Source organism: Colobus angolensis, unplaced genomic scaffold (genome assembly GCF_000951035.1).
Source record: "Colobus angolensis palliatus isolate OR3802 unplaced genomic scaffold, Cang.pa_1.0 Scaffold29, whole genome shotgun sequence".
Taxonomy (NCBI): domain Eukaryota; kingdom Metazoa; phylum Chordata; class Mammalia; order Primates; family Cercopithecidae; genus Colobus; species Colobus angolensis.
Window position 1 is genome coordinate 4,072,637 of NW_012116154.1, and position 23,333 is coordinate 4,095,969.

General features: G+C 40.0%; 1 protein-coding gene across 2 annotated transcripts in view; it reads left to right on the forward strand.

The window, feature by feature from the left end:
- Positions 1-23,333, forward strand: part of RFC1 (replication factor C (activator 1) 1, 145kDa) — a 76,965-nt gene that overhangs the window by 48,502 nt on the left and 5,130 nt on the right. Inside the window, exons 10-22 of one of the 2 annotated variants that reach the window (XM_011949100.1) lie at positions 1,664-1,771; positions 5,764-5,943; positions 7,137-7,241; positions 9,660-10,056; positions 11,946-12,058; positions 13,717-13,831; positions 15,527-15,618; positions 15,798-15,935; positions 16,076-16,171; positions 16,295-16,393; positions 18,250-18,404; positions 18,513-18,630; positions 20,913-21,058. In XM_011949100.1, coding sequence (XP_011804490.1) covers positions 1,664-1,771; positions 5,764-5,943; positions 7,137-7,241; positions 9,660-10,056; positions 11,946-12,058; positions 13,717-13,831; positions 15,527-15,618; positions 15,798-15,935; positions 16,076-16,171; positions 16,295-16,393; positions 18,250-18,404; positions 18,513-18,630; positions 20,913-21,058 — 1,862 coding nt within the window. The remainder of the gene's footprint in view (positions 1-1,663; positions 1,772-5,763; positions 5,944-7,136; positions 7,242-9,659; positions 10,057-11,945; positions 12,059-13,716; positions 13,832-15,526; positions 15,619-15,797; positions 15,936-16,075; positions 16,172-16,294; positions 16,394-18,249; positions 18,405-18,512; positions 18,631-20,912; positions 21,059-23,333) is intronic. The other variant, XM_011949101.1, reaches the window with a different exon arrangement.

Genomic DNA, 23,333 nt, shown 5'->3' on the forward strand with positions numbered 1-23,333 from the left:
GAAATATATTTGAGAAGCGAACGGTCTCTGAATCTCCAATTTGGAACTACTTTAAATTCATAATGAGAAACCACTATTCATTCATGCCTCTTAGGCACTTAGGATTAAAAGTAGAATATCACCTATTTTAACTGGTCATCACCATTATTTTTTAGTGCAGAACAGTGAAATGGTGATGATTTCAGAATGCTTTTGTTTGTGGACAATTCTTATAAATACGCTTAAAGGAGCAATTAACTTTTTGGTCTCAGATTTTTTCTTCACTAAATGCTTATCTGGTAGATGAATGGTTTTCTTCAGGCACACTAAAACATGTTCCATTTACAGAGGTGGTCTGTTTTTATGAAGAAAGAGGAAATCTTTAAATGATACTCTTCACTGTAGTTTTTGAAGTTAGAATAGAAATAACTTAAAACTTTTACTTAAGCAGTTTTGGTTGGAAACATCAAATAAAGTCTATTTAATACATTTAGTTGGTCTTGGTCAAATAATTCTGACTTCATAAAATGGGTGTCCTTCAAAGTTATTTTATAAGCTGTTTATCATTCAGAATTCTTTTCATAGAATGAGTGTCATAAATTAATCGTTTTCCCATATTGGTATGCACTGGACTCTCTTGTAAAACTTGTTAAAAATACGGAGTTTGCCAGGGAATGTGGTGTGGGCAGTTGTGTTTTAATAAGCTCCTCATGTGATATGAACACACACCAACATTGGAGAACCATTGTTAGAAAGTAGGGTTCGATTCTAGGACCAGCCTGTTAATGGCTTATCAACCTCTTAGCCAAACCAGCTGAACTATTTTATTGGTTAAGCCATTTCTTTATATAGAAGTTATTATTTTGTCTACTCTCAAAAGGATTTGGGATTGCTTACAAGTTAAAAATAATGTAAAATAGAAAGTAGAAAATAACAAACACCTGATAGTGGTTCTTAAATGAGAACTATCTAGGATATTTTTCCCCCACATAAACACATTCTAGCCGTACCCCATATCTCCGAAAGAGAAACTTGGAGGTGGATCTAGGGATGCATAGTTTGAAAAAGTTCCCCAGGATTTTCTGAGATATACTCGTGGTAAATCTCCTGAGAGAAGTAGAAAGGGAGAGATGAAATAGCATAGATAATGTGTCTTCTCTTTGGAGTAAAGCTTGTTCCTTCTTTGAACTGGCTGTTTAGATTCTCCAACTGGAATGCTTACATCCTTAGGGATGCAGGCTGGTGCTTTAGGGGCATAGAAGGCCATGGGTTAACACAGAATATCTTCTCGGGTGATCGGGTTTGCTTGGGGAAAAAATGTATTTTCCTGTTAAACATGGATATATGGATATATCATGGAATAGAATTTAAAATTCAGGTGAATTTCTAAAGTAAAACACTTTTTGCATTTCTTTGCTTGGAGATGGCAACTTGGCTTATTCCCATAATCTGCCCTGAGGTGTGTGGCTTTAGAGAGTGGAAAGTTTTGAGAAGCGCTGATGCAGGGATGTTCGTAAGTGAGTTATCTGTAAGTTAGGAAGTACTTGTGTAGCTAAAACTTGTTAATTTCACGGCCAGACACAGAGGTGACATAATAAAAATAACATTTATTTCTAGATGTGTATTTTTAATTTTGCATGAATTTTATATGACTTTGTTAATTTTCCTTTCCCTCTTCCCATAGTCTGTAAGTCCTGAAGATTCTGAAAAGAAACGCACTAATTATCAAGCTTATCGAAGCTACTTAAATCGAGAAGGTCCCAAGGCTCTGGGCTCCAAAGAAATACCAAAGGTAAGAGTACTGAGAGGGCATGCCATTCTGGCCATTCTGTGAGGTCCTCTGCCTTGTGGGTCCATGTATGTATTCACTATGATTACAGCAGCAGAGGATTAATAATTAAAAATAATCAACAGAAAAACTTCAGTTACCATCTTCAAGAATTAGGGATGTTTATTCACGTTATGAATCACTGCTTGATACTAAGAAAAATTTCCCTTTAAATAACAAGTAGCCCTAGAAAGGCTGGGCTTTGAGACTATACCAGTGACAAAACTAATGTTTTTGCTTGCATGGCACTTACAGCCTAAAGAAAGAGACATTAAATAAATAATTTAACTATAATTGGGATATGTGCTACGAGGGAAAAATCTAAGATGCCCTTAGGGAGTATAATAGAGGAACCTGGTCCTCGGTGGGGCATGTAGAATGTGACATTTAAATGGAGACTTGAAGAATGAAAGGGATTCAGCAGGTGTGAAGGGGTTGTGATGGCGTGGTAGTCTGGGCAGAGGGGCCAGAATGTGTGATGTTCCCGCAGGGGGAAGGTTCTTGCATGGTATGTTTGAGGAACTGAAAGAAAAATTATGGTAGTTGGAGCATAGTGACCAAGGGATGAGAATGGCCAAAGAAGTTAATAGGGTCACATCTTGCTGGGCCTAATGTTTACTTTTGTCTAAAAGAAGGAATTTTTATTTTGTTTTTTTCAAAACAGAGTTTTGCTCCTATTGCCAGGCTGTAGTGCAGTGGCACAATCGTGGCTCACTGCAGCCTCTGCCTCCCGGGTTCAAGCGATTCTTCTGCCTCAGCCTCTGGAGTTGCTGGGATTACAGGCATGCACCACCATGCCCGGCTAATTTTTTATTTTTAGTAGAGATGGGGTTTCTCAGTGTTGGTCAGGCTGGTCTTGAACTCTCGACCTTAGGTGATCTGCCCACCTTGGCCTTCCAAAGTGCTGGGATTACACGCGTGAGCCACTGGGTCTGGCCGAGAAGGAATTTAAAAGTGGAGGAATATGACCAGATTTGCATTTCTGAAATTTTGCTCTGGCTGCTGATGTACCAAGTGCAGTGGATGGGGCAGGAATAGATAAACAGAGATCATCAGGAGAGATGGTGAGAAGTGATAGGGACTTGTCTGGGGGAGCAGTGAAAATGTCGAAAAGTGGAGAGGTTTCACTGGAAGAGGCAAAATCTATGGGACTTGGTGATAATTGGAAGTGGAAGGTGAGAAGAAAGAGTATTGGGAATGATCTTGTTATTGGCATGAGTAGCTTGGTGGATGCTGATGCGATTGGTGACAGGGCTGGTTTGGGGAGATGATAATGAGTTTGTTGTTGGCCACACTGTGCATTAGGGTTATGTGACATGTCCACATGGAGATGCTGAGTAGACAAGCAGATTTGTGGGACTGGAGCTTAGAACAGAAGTCAGAACTTGCTGGAAAAACTTGGGCATTCTTGGCATGAAGTGAGGAATATCATCTGGTAAACTAGTACAGACCAAAAAGAGAAGAGGGCCTTGGCCCCTGCTTCCTTGTGAAGTGGAAGAGGGTGGAAACCAAAAGGAAACTGAGAAGCAGCAGCTACAAATGTGGGAGAGAAGTTTGATAAGCATGGGATCACAGAAGCAAAGGGAAGAGAGAGTGTTTTAAAAATGATTGAGTGGTTAAGTCTATCATGCTGTTAAGATTCCAGGTAAGGGAAGGCCAGAAATTGTTGCATTTACTAACATGAATTAATGATCCTTAGTGGCCTTAGCAAGAGCTAAGGACGGTGGAGGCAGAGCCTGATGGAAGTGGGTGGAAGAGTAAGTGTGAGGAGACAAAATGGAGACAGCAGAAGCAGATATTTTTGATAAGTTTGGCTGTGAAGGAGAAAGAAGTGGGAGGACTTCTAGCTAGAAGGACTAGAAGGGGAAATGACTTCTAGCTAGAATGGAAAGTGGGATTTACGGGGAGATGTAAGTATTTTTATGGTAGAAGATATTTAAAGATTGCGTGTTGCTAATGGGATAGGTCCTACCAGAAAGGGAGAGATTGAAGTTATACCAGCAGGAGAAGGAGAATCAATTGTAGTATGAGATTTCTGAGAAGGCAGGAGGGGAGTGGAAACATATACAATGTATGTCTAAATTTAATTTTCAGTTTGCTTGGTATGTATGAGTACATATAGAGATTAATAGTTCCCCTAATAAAGAGAGGGAGAGATGGTGTAGCTGGAACTGGAGTGGGGAGTGGGAAGGTCAGTCTTAAGGAGCTAATGGGTTTTATGGGAGCCTGCAGGAAGATGTCAGTCTTGCCTCCTATACATGGGTATGAGAGACCAAACAAGTTCTGCTTGAGAGGACTTCAGGCAAAGTGGTGCCCTGAGGGGACAACCAGGTTTCAGTGAAGGCAAGGCTATGGAGGGAATGTTGGAGAAGAGGTTGGGGATATTGAGGGTGGTTGGCTGCTCCTGGAGTAAGAGCTTAGATAAGTTCTAGAATAGAAGAGTTTTGGTAGGGAGGCTAGGAGTGCTAAGACTGGATAAGTAAAAAGATAATCAGAGCCATAGTGGGGATAATTTGGGAGATAATAGATACATGGGATATGGGATATAGGGGCTTGCATGGGCAATTTTTCCGGGGTTGTTTTGAGTTTGTTCAGAAGTAGTTAACTTCCTGTAGTGTTACAGTAGATCATTTCAATCCAAGAACCCCTTCAAGGGACCCTGAGATGTTAGTCAAACCTTTTCTTTCCAAACATATTCATAGCTGTTTCTTTTTGTCTTCCGAGAAAGATTCTTCACCTGAATGGTGAAGGATTGAACTTACATGGGGGTAGTCTTTGAATTTTGGTTGGCTGCTGCTTTTCAAGCCTGTTTTAAGTTTGTTAATCTCAATTCTCTGTTAAAAGAGTAATAAGTAACTTGGAATGTCATGTATAATTTTTATTTCATTTTGTTTTGTTGTATAATTTTATTGAACCATTGCAAAAATATATAACTATACATAGTTCCAATTAAGATTTAATGTCTTTTCCATCCAGCTCTCTTTGGCAGATATCTCTTATTTTATATTACACATTATGAGAGTTATCTTTCCAATCCAGAGATAATATGATCTTGCCTTTAAGTTACTAGCAGGTTGCTAGATTTACTATCATAGAGTAATGAGCAGAGAGGAGGGCACGAGCTCACACTCGCTTAGCTTTTTAGAATCAAAACTTTCCCTTTTCAACAATAGCAAGAGTTGCCTTTTTTCTTCCTTTTTTCCTCTGAAACAGTAAATATTTTTGTTAAGCATTATAAGTTGCATCCAGTAGCCTTCAGATATGCCACACCACAATCCATTGGCAGACCATCAAACCCAACAGCAGTTTGTTCTTGTACAATCCATGAGTTCGGGCAGAACTCCCTTCAACTGACAGTTAAGATCCTTCTTAGCTCTTGCACGCAGGGATTGGGAAACTATACCTCATTTCTGATCACTAACGTGATGAAAAGCATCAGAAGTGTATGAAAATGATAAGAAGTGATTCTGATTTTAAAGTACATTGTTTGGAAACATTAATGGAGACATTACAATGATAGGAGTATACCTGCTTCTATTAATTCTTGTTGGGAAAGTTCTTAAGAACGAGCAGTTTCCTGAATAGCAAGAGTTTCTATAGATGGATTGCATTTGGTTGTTTATTTATGGTTATGCAAGTTAACTAGTGGTTTAGATATGAAGAGGGCATAATGGAAAATCGTATGAATGGGTAATTTTAATAGCTTTGCTAACAGTGTTGGATGTATGTTTTTCACTACTTGTTTTCTAAGTTTATTAAATGTTAGCCATATCAAAATTTCTTAGGATCTAATTTCAGGTGGTGCTTATTTGCTGTAAATTTCTAGCAAACTTTCCATGCCAAGGTTATTTATGATGTGAAATGAGAAAAATCAACTTCCTGCAGTTTTGATGACAAATGTTTCTTTGGAAAGCTACCATGTAATTTCCTCTCTGCTTGAACATTTTGGTTTTTAGGGAGCTGAAAATTGCTTGGAAGGCCTTATATTTGTAATCACAGGCGTGCTGGAGTCTATTGAACGAGATGAGGCCAAGTCTCTAATTGAACGTTATGGAGGAAAAGTAACAGGAAATGTCAGCAAGAAAACAAATTACCTTGTCATGGGTCGTGATAGTGGACAGTCCAAGAGTGATAAGGTGGGTACTGCTGTGTTCTCAACACCATGACACCTCCTGCCTGCCGTGGCACACTCTTGATGTGATTTGCCCTTTACTCAGAGTTAAATGAAGGAAAGAAATAGAAAAATAATTTATTGCCTACATTATTTCTTCTCCACAGAAGTGTTATTGGCTCTGATACCAGGATTTTGGTTTTCCAATGGAAGGCATTAGTTGATTTTTTTTTTTAGTGTATTTAAGTTTAAGTCTTTTTTTATTTTTGAAGATAGAAACAAATGCAGTTTTGTTTTTCTTCCAGTCTGAAGTATTCCTATGTATGCCACCGTATATAGCATCTTAGGTTTTTTTAAAATTGGTGCTTTTAGAAAAAGAATCAGTGGCCTCTTGGGTAGGATTTTGTTTGGCTACAAACAACAGAATACCCGATTAACCGTGGCTTAAACAATCATCTGCTTATTTTTCCCACAAGAATTCTGGAGGTATTGCTGGGATGGTTCAGCATCTCAATGATGTGGTTCCTCCGTTTGTCCTTATTGTGTTAGCTTTTGTCCTCATGAATGTTGCCTTGTGGTTGCAAGGTAGCTGCAGCTCTAGGCATTTAAGTTCTTATTCAAGGTAGGAAAAGGGAACAGTGGCAAGATGTCATAAGAGCTGTGACTGGCCTGACAAGAGTTCTCCCAGAAACACCTCTTATAGAATTTCACGTAAGTCTCATTGGCCAGAGCTGTCACCTGGCCACTCAGAGCTGTATGGGAGGTTGGGAAGAACCAAGATGTTTCTGGTTGCCTTAGACCAGTCATAATTCACCACTTGGAGAAGGACACATTGGAGTTCCATCAGCAGGGAAGAAGGTGGGGGAAATGTCTGCCATATTTATTCAATATGGGAGAAGGTATGAAGAGCTGGTCTTAGGCTCTAGTGGCATTGCCCCTTCCTGGGGGAGGAAAGGTAAAGCAGTCCACAAAAGTAGTAATGGACCACTTCCTGTGCCAACCTGCCACGCTTAGGGAATGTATCTGTTACTTTCTTTCTTTTCAATGTTACTTTTTCAATGAATGTGTTATTTTTTGTTTTCCTTTTTTAATTCCAGTGTTACCTGATTTACAAATGTGGTTTTTCACCTACTAATAGGCCCTAGAATTTTTTTTTTTTTTTTTAACGGAAAGGAATGGTAGGATGCAGTTTTGATGATTTGCATTTTTAATCAACAGGCTGCAGCCTTGGGGACAAAAATTATTGATGAAGATGGCCTGTTGAATCTGATTCGAACTATGCCAGGCAAGAAATCCAAGTACGAAATAGCTGTTGAAACTGAGGTTTGTATAAAATGAATGTGATTTATTTAAGTTGGTGTATAGTAACTTTTTAATTTCATAGACATATGTCTTGGGTGGATACAGGCTTGTTGGCTGAAAGATTAACATTCCTGTCTACCACAAGTGAACCACCTTAGTTCCTTTTGAGCTGGAGGACTCTGCTTTAAGATGTCTAGTTTGTTGTTTTTCCTTATCTTTGTCAGGGAATATGAGTAGAGAAAGGACAGTATATTGCATATAACATATCTAATTATCAAACTTCCCTTATTTTCCTATTATTATTATTATTACTAGTTTTTAATTTTTTGAGACAGTCTAGCTCTGTCCCTCGGGTTGGAGTGCAGTGGTGTGATCTCGGCTCACCGCAACTTCTGCCTCCTGGGTTCAAGTGATTCTCCTGCCTCAGCCTCCTGAGTAGCTGGGACCTGCTACCACGCCCACTTATTTTTATATTTTTAATAGAGACGGAGTTTCACCATATTGGCCAGGCTGGTTTTGAACTCCTAACCTCAAGTGATTCTCCCACCTCAGCCTCCCAAAGTGCTGGGATTATAGGTGTGAGCCACTGTGCCCAGCCGTATTCTCACGCTGACTTTATGCAAAGGTTATTGTTTAAGAGTTCCTTAAAGGATATGTTAATAGGTATCAGCATGATAAATTTGTTTTCAATTAGAACTGTATTAGGATTGTTTAAGTTGTGCAGACACCTAGCTTGTATTAGCTTTTGCAAAAGGAAAAATGTTGGCTCACATAACTAAACTATGGGCAGGAAGGATCTGGTCTAGGAACTACTGGATCCACAGACTACAAAGCTTTGAGGACCCCTTCAGTTTCTGTCTCTCAGTTTCTCCTAGTTAGCCTCATTCATTCCCACTGTAGACCATCCTTTTTTACACACAGGACACAGGATTGCCAGCATTCCAAGATTTTAATGTCCCTAGCTCTGTCACCTAAATGGCAAGATAGTCCACTCAGGTTATTCTGGTTAGAGAAATCTAGGGAATGATTTTGATTACATAACCATAGCATAGTTATAAAAACCAGGAAATTAACATCGATGCCATATAGTTAACTACTCTCTACATATTATTCAAACCTTACATTTTCCCCTGTAGTTCTTCTTCTGTTCCAGGGCCCCACACTGCATTTAGTTGTGTTGTCTTAGTCTTCTCCAGTCGATGACATTTCTTCAGTCTTTCCTTGTCTTCTTACAACCTTGACACTTTTAAAATGAGTACTGGTCAGTTTTGTGGAATGTGTCTCAGTTTGGATCTGTGATGTTTTCTCATGATTAGATTGAGGTTATGCCTTTTTTTCTAAGAACACCATAGATGTGATCTTGTGTCCTCAGTGCATCTTTTCATAGGTACAGGATGTCAATATGTCTTATTTTTAGTGAGGATAACCTTGATTATTTGGTTAAGATGATTCAGCATCCCACTGAAACTAGTGCTGGGTTTCTTCACTAGTAAACTGACTGTTTTTTCCTTTGTAATTGATAACTATCTTGGCAGGAGAGGGAGGTACTTTAAAACTATGCTTATATACTGCTTGTTCTTAAACATTCATCCACTAATTTTAGCATCCGCTGCTACAGAGACAATAATTTTTTTTAAAATTGAGATGTTACATACTATAAAATCCACCCTTACAAAGCATACAAATCAGTGGTTTTTAGTATATTAACAGAGTATGCAACCATCAGCACTGTGTACTTCCAGAACATTTTCATCACACCAAAAAGAAACCCTGTGCCCATTAGCAGTCACTCATTCTGTCCACCCCCTGGCAATCACGGCTCTGCTTTGTCTCTATGGATTTTCCTATTCTGGACATTTCATATGTAAATGGAGACATTAGAAAATATGGCATTTTGTGTCTGGCTTCTTTCAATTAGCATAGCGGTTTAAAGGTTGACCTGGGTTGTAGCATGTATCAGTACTTCACTCCTTGTTATGGGTAAATAATATTTCATGGTGTGGAGACACCTTATTTTGTTTCTTTTTCAGTTGATGGACATTTGGATTGTTTCCATCTTTTAGCTATAATATGATTGTGAACAACATTTGTGTACAAGTTTTTGTAGAGGCATTAACTTTTAATTAGGAAACTTTGAAACAAAAGTCTCAACAAAAGACCTTGTTTTTTTCAAACTAAAATTGGAGTACTTACTACTTTTAAAAACCAACATGTTCTCACTTTTAGAAATTGCGTTTGGTGGTTTCTGGTGTGTTTGTTAATTTTTATAGTTTAGAAGGTGGTGATTTCCACAAACAGGAAAGTCTGTGGTGACAAGACCAGCCCAGGTTGAACAGCCCACTTGGATATCTCTGATTGCTCTCTGTAGTACGTTTAGCAGGATAGAAATTCTGTATGTTTCATCAGGTTTCTTCTTTCCTCACTTTTCTGCTTTTTAAGATGAAGAAAGAGTCCAAACTGGAGAGAACACCCCAAAAAAAGGTCCAAGGCAAAAGAAAAATTAGTCCATCTAAAAAGGAATCGGAATCTAAAAAGAGCAAGCCGACTTCAAAAAGGGACAGTTTGGCAAAGACAATAAAAAAGGAAACAGCTGTGTTTTGGAGAGGCCTGGGTTTCAAGGAGCAGGTGGCCGAGGAAGCACGTGGTGACAGCAAGGCTAGGAATTTGGCTGAAGACAGCGGTGAAAACAAAGTGGAAAATTTGCTGTGGGTGGATAAATATAAGCCAACCTCTCTCAAGACCATAATTGGACAGCAAGGTGACCAGAGCTGTGCCAACAAACTCCTACGCTGGCTCCGAAACTGGCACACGAGTTCTTCTGAAGATAAAAAACACGGTGATTTTACAACCTCACTCATTTTTGTGTGTGTGTATATCAACATGTGATTGCTCAGTGGCACATGTATGAGAAAATCTAATGGTTCATTCCTCTGTCAGCAAGCATTTACTAAGAGCTTGATCTGAACCCAGGTGCAGTACTAGACCCTGCTGGTGGTGGTGTGAACAAAACAGTCCCTCTCAGGAGCTCACAGGCAGTGGGGGAGGCATATCTGAACCAGCAATTAAAATGTATTGTGCCAAGTACTGCTAGAGGGGTAAGTCCAGGGTGCTGTGAGGATGAAGATGTGTGGTCAGGGCCTGGGTGTGTGTGCTCCCGTCTTGGAGGAAGGGATGGCTAAGCTAAGACTTGGAAACAAAGTAGGAGGTAGCTAGGCGAAGGGAGGGAGGGGTGAGTGTTGGGTAGGAAAGAGTATGTGTCCCAAGGTCTGAAGCCATGTGACAGCAAGACCCCTGAGTGGCAAGGGCACTAGGAAGAAAGGTGTGAATAAATAACGGAGGCATGCGTGCAGGGCAGTCAGCCTGAACTCCCAGTAGCAAGCACGATTTGCTCTGGCAGGCCTGATAGGCCTGTGCTTCTGTAGTTTCTGTCCTTGTTTGTGATGTATTTGTTGTGGAGAGTGAAAAGCTCCAGTATGTATTTAATGTCCACAGTATTTCTTAACGGAGGTTTGAGATCACAAATGTTTTAGTAGTGTTTTCAGCATAGACCAGTGATGACTAGATGCCGATCACCGTTGCTGATGATGCCTGTTTGTTTAAACAGATAATATATTGTAATGATATAGGACTCAATTTAAGTTAAATCATTTTTTCATTCTGAAACTTCATAAAATCTCCCTTAAAAGAGAGACAGGCATTTCATGTGCCCAGAGAAGACTTTTTTTTTTTTTTTTTGAGGCAGTCTGGCTCTATTGCCCAGGTTGGAGTGCAGTGGCGCGATCTAGGCTCACTGCAACCTCTGCCTCTTGGGTTCAGGAGGCTGAGTAGCTGGGGCTACAGGTACACACCACCATGTCCAGCTAATTTTTTGTATTTTTAGTAGAGATGGCATTTCACCATGCTGGCCAGGCTGGTCTCCAACCCCTGATCTTGTGATCCACCCGCCTCTGCCTCCCCAAATGCTGAGATTGTAGGCATGAGCCACCGTGCCTGGCCAAAAAGACTGTTTTAAAGCTTCAGGTGAACTGTAGTCCCTGTCTCCATGCCTGCTGGCAGTAGGTTTAAAACCATTGTGTCTGTCAGTTATTGAGTATGAGCCTGATGTATGTGCCAGGTGCTCATGTGGTGAGGGGAGGAAGAGTGTTAGTCTAGTGTTGAGGGGCACAAGATAGTTGCAGACACAGCATCTTCAAGTCATTTTTTTTTCTTGTGACCATGTAGCTACTATGCTTGTTAACATTTAGTGAAGCATGCATGGCTCTGTGCTCAGCCATTCCGTCTTCACAACATCCTTAGTAGCAACTTTACTGTTGTTCTCCTTGTCTCACAAAGGAGGAGGCAGTCACAGAGGGGCTAAGTCACTTTTAAAGTACCCATGGCTGGTGAGAGGTGGCATGAGGATGGATGGAGTCGGAATGGAGCCCCGGCAGCGTGCTCCATGGCCTGTGCGTTCACAGGAGAGGAAACTCATACAATTATTCTTTCAAATCAAGAGTTTTAAAGTGAGTTAGTTTTAGTTTTTTATTTTGGGTGGGAGTGAGCTAGGAAGTAGAATTTCACTGAATACTCTGGAAACTTGTTTATGTTTTGTAGAAAATATTCTGCAAATTTAGAACTAAACTGGAGGATGGCTGTCTATGCGAAGTTTAGGCACAACTATCCCTGCCATGCCTGAATTTCTGTTAGGTGATATAGGTTAACACTCTGGAACTTCTTTTTTCCTAGCAGCAAAGTTTGGTAAATTTTCCGGCAAAGATGATGGCTCTAGTTTTAAAGCAGCGTTGCTGTCAGGCCCTCCTGGTGTTGGCAAAACCACCACAGCTTCCCTGGTGTGTCAGGTGGGTGCTTTGTCGCAGTGTGGTTGGACAGATAACCTTGAGTGGTCATGGCTAGGAGATAAAAGTGTGTACCCACATGTGTGCCCGTGTGTGTGTGTGTGTGGTGTCTATATGTAAACTGTGTTTATTTTTCTAAAATAAAACCTTTAGAACCTGTTTTGGTTCTGGTGATGTCTGTAATTTTAATCCTTTTAAAATATTGGTAATTAAAGTAATAGGCAATACTTACCTATGAGCAAGGCAGGGTGCTAAGCACGTGGGTGTATTATAGATAACAAAAACATGTATTCTAGACTCTGAAAGATGCAAATATCTTAATGCCCTTGAATAATTCTGTGTACTGAATAATTATCTGTACTCTCATCATCCACACGTGTGAAATGAAATAGGCTTAGGGAGGAGGGTGGAGGCCCAGTTTTCACCCAGGTAGCGCGACTCAGGGTTCTACTCTTCAGCACTGTGTGGTCCTGCCTTTGTTCCTGTTGTCTCTATTGCTGCTGAATCCCTGTAGACAATGGGAGAACTTGACTTGCTTAGGCACTAGAGCAAATCAGAGTTCATGTGTTGGTATCAGAATGATGAAATACCAGATTAGAAATTTATTGCTGGATTTCTCAATCCTCTGCTGCATAAGCTTGTGGTTTCTTTTGGTATTTGTTGTATGCATCTGCATAAAATTTAAATAAAAATTTATCTGTTTTCACTGTATTTATAAACATTAATGAAAAAGCAAAACAATATTTTTTCCCTAGTCCCTACAGTTGTGAACACAACTCTTTTTCTCCCTTTATTATTATCATTATATTTTTTACAAATTAAGGCATAAGCTGATCAGTTTTGGGAAATGAATCAGAATAACTTGAATTTTCCTGATTTCAGAGGAAAATTGTTTATTGGGATAGCGTCATGACAAAGAATGATTTAACTTTATAACTTATCTTAGGATTACTTTTTGGTATCTTATTTTATTTTTTTGTTTTGGGACACAGTTTTACTCTGCCGCCCAGGCTGGAGTGCAGTGGCACGATCTCGGTTCGGTGTAACTTCTGCCTCCCAGGTTCAACTGATTCTCGTGCCTCAGCCTCCCGAGTAGCTGAGACTACAGGCACGCGCCACCACACCCAGCTAATGTTTTGTATTTGTAGTCAAGATGGGGTTTCACCATGTTGGCCAGGCTGGTCTCAAACTCCTGACAACAAGTGATCCATCCGCTTTGGCCTCCCAAAAGTGCTGGGATTGCAGGTGTGAGCCAACGCACCTGGCCGGTATCTTATAATAGATTAATTCTGTGTCTGATATTATTGTTGGGATTATTATATTTAATTCTTTTTTTAGGACTTTAAGAAGTAAATTTAGTAAAATTGCTTGTTTGAATATACTCTTCCAGATTAGTGATTTGTCAGCTGAAGTTTTGAGACCAAATTTATTAGTATTTATATGCGTATGTTATATGTATGTATATGATATTCTAAAAATGTCTAATATTGTAAGGCATACTATAGTTAATCTCATTGTCTGTTAGCATCATACTTTATATTTTTACCTATGGTTTTTTATGTGATGTTTGTACCTTCTGTCTTTCTTAACTGGCCTTTCTTGGTGGGGGTGGTGGAGTTAATTCGTATTGTGCCATCAGTGGTTTCCAATATTTTGATTAGGAATTGGGATACAGCTACGTGGAACTGAATGCAAGTGACACCCGGAGTAAGAGCAGTTTGAAGGCGATTGTTGCTGAGTCACTGAACAATACCAGCATCAAAGGCTTTTATTCAAGTATGTGGCTTTTTGAACTGCTGTTGTTGTTATATAAGAAAAATATGTTCATTTCAATGTTCAGTAACCAGTGTTGAACACAGGTTGTGTGCCAAACACCCTACTAAATTCTGGGGCTAACGAGAGAATAAGAAAGTCCTCTGACATCATTCTTATGGGGTAGACCTTTCGTAGGTCTTAGAGGTTTCTGAGAATGTGATAAAAATGTGTACATGCACATATTTATGCATTCTTCATATGATTTTAGAGGATTCACAGGTGAATCCTGTAAAGAGAGAAAGAAAATAAAAAAACTGTATGTAATACAGTGTGACTTATTACTTCATTACCTTATTAACCTCACTCTGTGTATGTATGTAATAAGGTATGTAATACACAGTGAGGTAATAAGGCCAGCAGATGAAGAAGTAATTATGCTTGGGGCATTGAGTAAAGGGGTGATAATTTTTTTGAAAGACCTCAAAGAATGAGAAAGAAAACCATTTGGAGGTGGAAGAGGTCGTTGCAGGCAAAGGTAGTAGAAGAGAAGACAGTGTGCAAATGCCCACTGTGTTTCAGGTTGTAGCTAGTGGTCCTCTATGCCAAAGTTCATGGAAAATAAGATGCTCAGGTTGAGGACTGCACAGTGCCTGTTTAGATTCATCTATGGTGTGTTGTTTTGTCACCTGAATTTTTGGTGCCTTCACGTTGTTCAAAAGAATTTGCTCAGGAAATGTCACTCTTAGACATGGCTGTTGGGAGGGTGGATTGGTACTACTCTGGAGAGCAGTCCGGCAATATTTCTCAAATTACACATGCCCGTTAGGCCAGAAATTCCAATTGCTGGAATTTAGCTATTATTTTACTTATATATGTGCAAACTGGCATATATATGCCATATAGATAAGGATAGTCATTTAGTATGACATAATAGAAAAAAGCTTGGAAGCATCCTATATATTTCATTAATGGTGATTAAGTAAAGTGTGATACAAGTGTAGGATGGAATATTAAATTGCCCTAAAAAATGAAGTGTTCTATATCTTTATTCAAATGAAGTGTTCTATATCTTCAAAGAATGAATCACCAAAATACATAAAATGACAAAACTAGCCGGGCATGTTGGTTCACGCCTGTAATACCAGCACTTTGGGAGGCCGAGGCGAACGGATCACCTGAGGTCAGGAGTTCAAGATCAGCCTGGTCAACATGGTGAAAACCATGTCTCTACTAAAAATACAGAAATTAGCCGGGTGTGTTGGCGTGCGCCTGTAATCTCAGCTACTCGGGAGGCTGAGGCAAGAGAATCGCTTGAACCCTGGAGGCGAAGGTTGCAGTGAGCCAATATCGCGCCATTGCACTCCAGCTTGGGCAACGAGTAGAACTCCATCTCAAAAAACAAAACAAAACAAAACAAAAAACTCAATTGTATATTTTTATGCACATATGTGTAGAATATCTTTTAAAGGACGTGTAAGAGACTATTGTTTGTCTCTGGGAAGGGAATTGGGGTCTGCAGGGGAAGGGGTGGCAGGGAGAGTTTCTCTTTGCTGCATATTCTTTTTTTTTTCTTTAGCAACACTCTGTAGCCCAGTGCTGCATATTCTTGTAGCTTTTGAAGTTTAATATCTGTTACATAATTTTCTACAGAGCAGCAGTTTTTGAGCAATTGTTATTTGTTTTTGTCTCATCCCATTGCTCCTCAACCTGGGTCAGATGGAGCAGCCTCTTCAGTAAGCACGAAACATGCTCTCATCATGGATGAAGTAGATGGCATGGCAGGCAATGAGGATAGGGGAGGAATTCAGGTAATTCAAGTGCTGTATTTTTGCAGTTTCACTATTGATAATTTAGATTTTTAAAACATTGTCATTCTCTCATGGCAGTCAAGGCATGTTGCTGAGGAGATTTTTAGAACCTAAATTACCTTGTGTGGTATTTGTCATTTTAAAAATAATTATTCTTGTGTTGCAAACTTGCCTTTCAGGAATTAATTGGCCTGATAAAACATACTAAAATTCCCATTATTTGTATGTGCAATGATAGAAATCATCCCAAGATTCGCTCTCTGGTTCATTATTGTTTTGATCTTCGTTTTCAAAGACCTCGGGTTGAACAGATTAAGGTATGATGATTGAAATTTTTTTCCCATCACACTAGCCTATTTATTTAAGGGTCAGTTTTTAAAAGTACCTGATAAATATTTTTAAAATATCTGATTATGTGAGTTAAAATCATTGAGGACTCCTCCCTTGTCAATTTCAGGGTGCTATGATGTCTATTGCATTTAAAGAAGGTTTAAAGATTCCCCCTCCAGCAATGAATGAAATAATTTTGGGAGCCAATCAAGATATCAGACAGGTAAATTAAGTATATATTATGTAACAGTTGTTGATTATTTTTAGGTAATGCTTTCAATCTTGTAAGGGTGGGGAGCAACAGGATTTTCCTATCTTGATGTTGTCTTATTTGTGATTCTTTTAGGTTTTACATAATCTGAGTATGTGGTGTGCACGAAGTAAAGCATTAACCTATGACCAGGCCAAAGCTGATTCTCTCAGAGCCAAAAAGGATATCAAAATGGTAAAATAAATTTCCATGTCTTAGTTACTTTCTTAAGTCAAAACACTTCTTGTTCTGTAGGTAGCTTGATAGAAATAGTTGTTATAGTTCCTTGATATGCCTGTGGAATCCAGGGATATATAGTAAGAAGTACAGAAAGCTGCTAAAAGTGTTTCTAATTCAAATGAATTTTTTCTCAAAGATTGTCAGTGTCTATTATAAATTTTGAGAAAGGGATAAATTTTAAATTATACTCATGCTTCAGCAATTATAAAATGGCTTTTCCAGAGTTCCTTATGTTTGACTTTCATGTTTGGAGTGGTTTTGCACTGTTCAGAATAATCCATGTCAAATGGTTTAGTTTAATGACCTCTCTGAAACTAGAGGTATGTGTCAGTTACCTCTGTGTTGTATTTTACATAGTTGCTAATCAGAATTTATAGTTAGAGCAATGATTAAGCGGGTTCTAAAAAAGTTAATACACTTTCTTATTTATTTAAATTTTCAAAATTTTTGGTAGAGACAAGGTCTCGCTGTGTTTCCCCGACTGGTCTTGAATTCCTGGCCTCAAGCGATCCTCCTGCTGTGGCCCCCAAGGTGCCGGGATTACAGGTGTGAGCCACCACGTCTGGCCTATACGCTTTATTTTTTAGAGCAGTTTAGGCTCAGGAGTTTGAGACCAGCCTGGCCAACATGGTGATCCACACCCGGCCTATGGATTCAAAATTGAGTGGAAGGTACAGAGAGTTCTCATATACCTGATGTCCCCCTCACACGCACAGCCTCTCCCACTGCCAGCATCCCCTACCACAGTGGTATATCTGTTATAATCGATGAACCTACAGTGATACCTCATTATCACCCAGAGTCCATAGTTTACATTAGCATTCCCTCTTGGTGGTGTACATTGTATGGTTTTGACAAATGTATAATGACATGTATTCACCATTATAGTGTCATACAGAATAGTTTCACTGTCCTGAAAATCCTCTGTGCTCTACCTGTTCATTCTTCCTTTCCTCTCTCCTCCCTACAACCCCTGGCAACCACTGATCCTTTTACTGTGTTTATAGTTTTGCCTTTTCCAGAATGTGGTATAGTTGGAATCATGTAGTATGTGGACTTTTCCAATTGGCTTCTTCCACTCAGTAGTAGCATAGAAGGTTCTTCCATGACTTTTTTATTTTTTGAGTCGGAGTCTTTCTTTGTCACCCAGGCTGGAGTACAATGGTGTGATCTTGGCTCACTGTAGCCTCCGCCTCCCGGGTTCATGTGATTCTCTTGTCTCAGGCTCCTGAGTAGCCGGGATTTGTACAGGCACCTGCTACCACACCTGGCCAATTTTTTATTTTTAGTAGACACGAGGTTTTACTATGTTGGCCAGGCTGGTCTCGAACTCCTGACCTCAAGTGATCTGCCCACCTCAGCCTCCCAAAGTGCTGGGATTACAGGGGTGAGCCACCATGCCCAGCCCCCCCATGTCTTCTCATGGCTTGATAGCTCACTTCTTTTTATTGTTGAATAATATTACATTGTGTGAGTGTACCACAGTTAAATTGTTTATTCACCTACTAAAAGGACATCTTGGTTGCTCCCAGCTTTTGGTAATTATAAATAAAACTGCTCATAAACATCCATGTGCAGGTTTTTGTGTGAACGTAGTTTTTAATTCACTTGGGTGAATACCAAGAAGCGTGGTTGCTGGATCGTATGGTAAGAGTATGTTTAATTTTGTAAGAAACTACCAAACGGTACAGTTTTGCATTCCCACCAGCAATGAATGGAGTTCCTTTTGTTCCGTATCCTCGTTAGCATTTGGTGATGTTAATGTTTTGAATTTTGGCCATTCTAATAGGTGTGTCCCTCTTTTTTTTCAGGGCCCATTTGATGTTGCCCGGAAAGTGTTTGCAGCTGGAGAGGAGACTGCTCACATGTCACTTATGGACAAGTCAGATCTCTTTTTTCATGATTATTCAATAGCACCCCTCTTTGTCCAGGAAAATTACATACATGTGAAGCCTGTAGCAGCGGGGTGAGTGTCCAGAGCTGGTGAGAGGCATGGTTAATATCCTCCCAGCACCGTGAAGGAGGGACCTGGGGTGTGGAGAGTGAGATAATCCAGACTGATTCTTTCCTGCAGGGGTGACATGAAAAAGCACTTGATGCTTTTAAGCAGAGCAGCAGACAGCATATGTGATGGTGACTTAGTGGACAGCCAGATCCGAAGTAAGCAAAACTGGAGTCTTCTGCCTACGCAGGTGAGCAGAGAGCTCTCCCTAAAGTGCAGACTCTGCTTTACTGAAAAGAGAACTAAATAGCTTTTAGCTCCTGTACTTATTTTATTTTATTTTGTTTACTTTATTTTTGAGATCGAGTCTTGCTCTGTCGCCCAGGCTGGAGTGCAGTGGTGCGATCTTGGCTCACTGCAAGCTCTGCCTCCCGCGTTCAAGAGATTCACCTTCCTCAGCCTTCTGAGGAGCTGGGACTACAGGTGCTCACCACCATACCCAGCTAATCCTGTAGTTATTTTAAATACCAGATAAATGTTATGGCTCTTGTGGCAAAAATACAGTCTGTTACAGATTATAATACTCTGTGGTAACTCTTGTCTGTTTCTTAACCTGGCCTTATGCTTCTTTTTTCTTTCTTTCTTTCTTTTTCTTTTTCTTTTTCTTTTTTTGAGACAGAGTCTCGCTCTGTTGCCCAGGCTGGAGTGCAGGCGTGCAATCTCGGCTCACTACAAGCTCCACCTCGTGGGTTCATGCCATTCTCGTGCGTCAGCCTCCTGAGGAGCTGGGACTACAGGCGCCCGCCACCTCGCTCAGCTAATTTTTTGTATTTTTGGTATCGACGGGGTTTCACCGTGTTAGCCAGGATGGTCTCGATCTCCTGACTTCGTGATCCGCCCACCTCGGCCTCCCAAAGTGCTGGGATTACAGGCATGAGCCACTGCGCTCAGCCCAATCTGGCTTTATTTATCTATATTTCAAAAATTTTTTAATGTAAATGGATACATAGAAATAGGAATGTTAGATTTTGGTTGTAAGATGTGAATCAAAAGTTTCATTTGCTGTGTTTTAACTTAAGAATCCTTGTTTTTTTATTTTTGGTCATTCTTGGCAGTCTCTCAGGTGGTCACTGAGTAGCGGCTCCTAGAAGCAGTGCAGCTAGGGCAGGCCAGTAGCTGTGTCTGATGCATTCATTCAGATTTTCGTCTTCCTTGCTAAAAAAGCAGTTTTATATTGGGTACTGTATTTAGGTTGAGATCTTTAACTCAAAACAGAATTTGGTAGACATTTGTAATTAAGAGAGTTATTTGTTCTTTTTGACTTTTGTATAGTTATACAGGATTATTGGCCTGAGTAATAAAATAAGCAAGGCACTTCTAGAAGGCCTAATGCTTCTCTTGATTCTACTCACACATTGCTTGAAAACAAGAAACAAAATTTCATTCTGGAGACACAGAACTTTTTATTTTTATTTTTGAGACAAGGTCTCACTCTGTCACCCAGACTGCAGTGCAGTGGTGTGATCACGGCTCACTGCAGCCTTGACCTCCTGGGCTCAGACGATCCTCCCGCCTCAGCCCTGCAAGTAGCTGGGACTATAGGTGTGTGCCACCATGCCAGCTAATTTTTGTATTTTTGTAGAGGCGGGGTTTCACCACGTTGGCTGGGCTGGTCTTGAACTCCTGGGCGCAAGTTGTCTGCCCATCTCCTAAAGTGCTGGGGTTACGGCATGAGCCACTGCACCTGGCCCAGAATCTTTTCTTTTATATTTTATGTGTTTAGTTTTGTTTACTTAATAATTGTACCTCAAAGGCATAATGTTTTAACACAGGAAAACCTTAATGTACAAAAATACTTCCAAAAGTGTTCTCATAACAAAAAGTGAGAGAAAATCTCCAGGTCTAGCAGCGGGAGAATGATGATGATGAATCCTCTTAAGGAAGTAATTATAGCCTTTAAAACTATTTGCAAAGATTGTCTAATAGGAAAAAGTGCTTGTGAGGGAATTACTAGAATAAGCAGTATACAAAATTTATGTAGACTATAATTCCAGTCTTTAAGAAAGTGAAAACGCTGGACATAGAAGACATCTAAGGATACATTTAAAAAAAAATTTTCTCAAGTGCCAGTTTAATGGACTCTAATCATTAGTCTTTCTATGCTTTAATCTACCTATGCTGTCAATCATTTATGTTAAAAACCATCATATCCCTCTTAAGTAATTATTTGCTGTGACGTTGTGAGGTAACTGGTACGTTGAGATTAGTTGCTTGAGGAGGCTGAGTTGGCGAGATGATCTCCCTGTGAGCCATAACACGTCGGATCAAGGTGTGTACCACAGTCTGTTGTTTTCTCTGGGAGAAGTTTCCCGTACCAACAGATCAGAGTTAGAGAAAGCATCTGACTGGCCTGTAGGTAGGTATTTGGGACAGTGTTGCTTTATCTTCCATAGACTGTTTGGAAGCCAATGACTGTTAAAGAAGTAACTTTGTACTGAACATAAATTCTGGACTGCAATTTATTTTTTTCAGGCCATTTATGCCAGTGTTCTTCCTGGAGAGTTGATGAGAGGGTTCATGACCCAGTTTCCCACCTTCCCGAGCTGGCTGGGGAAGCACTCGTCTACAGGCAAACACGATCGTATTGTTCAGGACCTGGCCTTGCATATGAGTCTCAGGTAGGTGGGATTACTCTGTTTCGGGTATTTTATCGATTTGATGTATTTGGCCTTTATCCAGTAACAATCATGTGAGTCAAAAGATTTGTGTTTTAGTTTTTATTTTATTGCTAACTAGATGAATGATCCTAGATAAGTTCCTTATATTTTACAGGCCTCAGTGTTATCATCTATAATCAGTATAACACTTGTTTTACCACTTAAAAGGATACTTTGGAGAGTAAAATGGTAGATGTCATAATTTAAAATTTTAAAGACTGCATAAGTCTGAGATGGCACTGTTATTGTTATTATGCCTATTACTAGTGGGAATAGCTTCCCAGCTTCAGAATAATTAATCGGAAAATAATTGAACTATTTAAAGAAACAAACTGTTTTTTACCAATTTTCTCTAGTAGTAAACTGACCTAGTCATGTGGGATTGGAAATAACAGTTTAGCATGCAATAGGAGGAGGCTGCTCACATCACTGAAAACGAATGTGCTTGGAAAAGTTTCAGGAAGTTCAAAAATACTTGCATTTGGTACAATTTTGTTGAACTTTAGAAACTTGGAAAATGTGCATACACATAAATATTATGGATTCTTCTTTTTTTTTTTTTTTTTTGAGACGGAGTCTCGCTCTGCCGCCCAGGCTGGAGTGCAATGGCCGGATCTCAGCTCACTGCAAGCCCCGCCATTCTCCTGCCTCAGCCTCCCAAGTAGCTGGGACTACAGGCGCCCGCCACGTCGCCCGGGTAGTTTTTTGTATTTTTTAGTAGAGACGGGGTTTCACCGTGTTAGCCAGGATGGTCTCGATCTCCTGACCTTGTGATCCGCCCGTCTCGGCCTCCCAAAGTGCTGGGATTACAGGCTTGAGCCACCGCGCCCGGCCTCTTCTTCTTTTTTGAGACAGGGTCACACTCTGTCACCCAGGCTGGAATGTAGTAATGCGATCTCTGCATTATAGTGAATTCACAATTTTTAAAGTAAATTAAGACCTCCCTACTTTTTAACCCAGATCAAGTCACTGAACTTTTTTGTAGGTCTGTTTCTCTTCTTTAAAAAATGCAAGTGTGATCTTATTATTGGTTTGTAACCTTTTTGGGGTCATAGGTGCTTTTGAGAATCTGAATGCTTTGATTTTTATGCCCCCGACAATGCACAGATCCACAAAAAAAACACTTTTACGGGAATTACAGATTCCTGAGGTTAAGAACGCTTGGTTTAGGTACACTAAATGGCATCTTTGACTTTTCTGTGAGTCTACTAGAAAATGATGATACTGTAAACATTGTAGGAGAACAATTTTGGAAATGGTTTCATGATTTTTGGGGGTAGTATGGTTTAGGGACTCACACTACTTCCTTTAAGTTCTAGCGTGCTTAATTATGGAAGACAATGTAGAGGAAATGGATGAAATTGAAATAGGAGAGTTTTAAATACTCTTTGTCTAGGTAATAGTTGCGAAGGTGAGTCTAGATTTCTGATCAGGAGAAAAGCTGTGGCTTCTTGTGGTTCACACATTCAGTTCCTTGAAGGCAGGAGCAGGACCCATAGATAATTTGTAAAGAATCATTTCTTTCTGCTTCTGATGCTGGTTCTGATACCAACAGCTTTTGAGGTTGCTTGTTTAAAATATGTATACAGACTGGGCGCGGTGGCTTACGTCTGTAATCCCAGCACTTTGGGAGGCCAAGGCGGGCGGATCACCTGTCAGGAGTTTGAGACCAGCCTGGGTAACATGGTGAAACCCTTTCTCTACTAAAAATACAAAAAAAAGTAGCTGGGTATGGTGGCTGGTGCCTGTAATCCCAGCTACTCGGGAGGCTAAAGGCAGGAGAGCCTCCTGAACCTGGAAGGCGGAGGTTGCAGTGAGCTGAAATTGTGCCACTGCACTCCAGTCTGGGCAACAAGAGCAAGACTTCGTCTGGAAAAAAAAAAAAAAAAATGTATGCATATAATTGCCTGGTTTGAAGATAGAGGCAGCTGGGTTGGAAAGATTTAGGATGATGGCATTTGAAATATTATTTTGTTCAGTAGCTTTCTGTCTTTAAGAAGTGACAACATTTAAGAGAGAAAGAAAGTCATTTTATGATAACATTCTAGTTCTCAGCAGACCAGAGACTGTTTCCCTAAACCTTCCTCTGGCCAGTGTGGATCACTTTTTGATTTTGTGGGAACACTCTGCAATTTTCTTAGATTTGGGGAAAAGCCAGTTTTAGAACTGAAGATTTCAGAGTAGCAGTTGGGAAATGGTGAGGGAAACATTCATATATGATTTTGTATGTTATAAT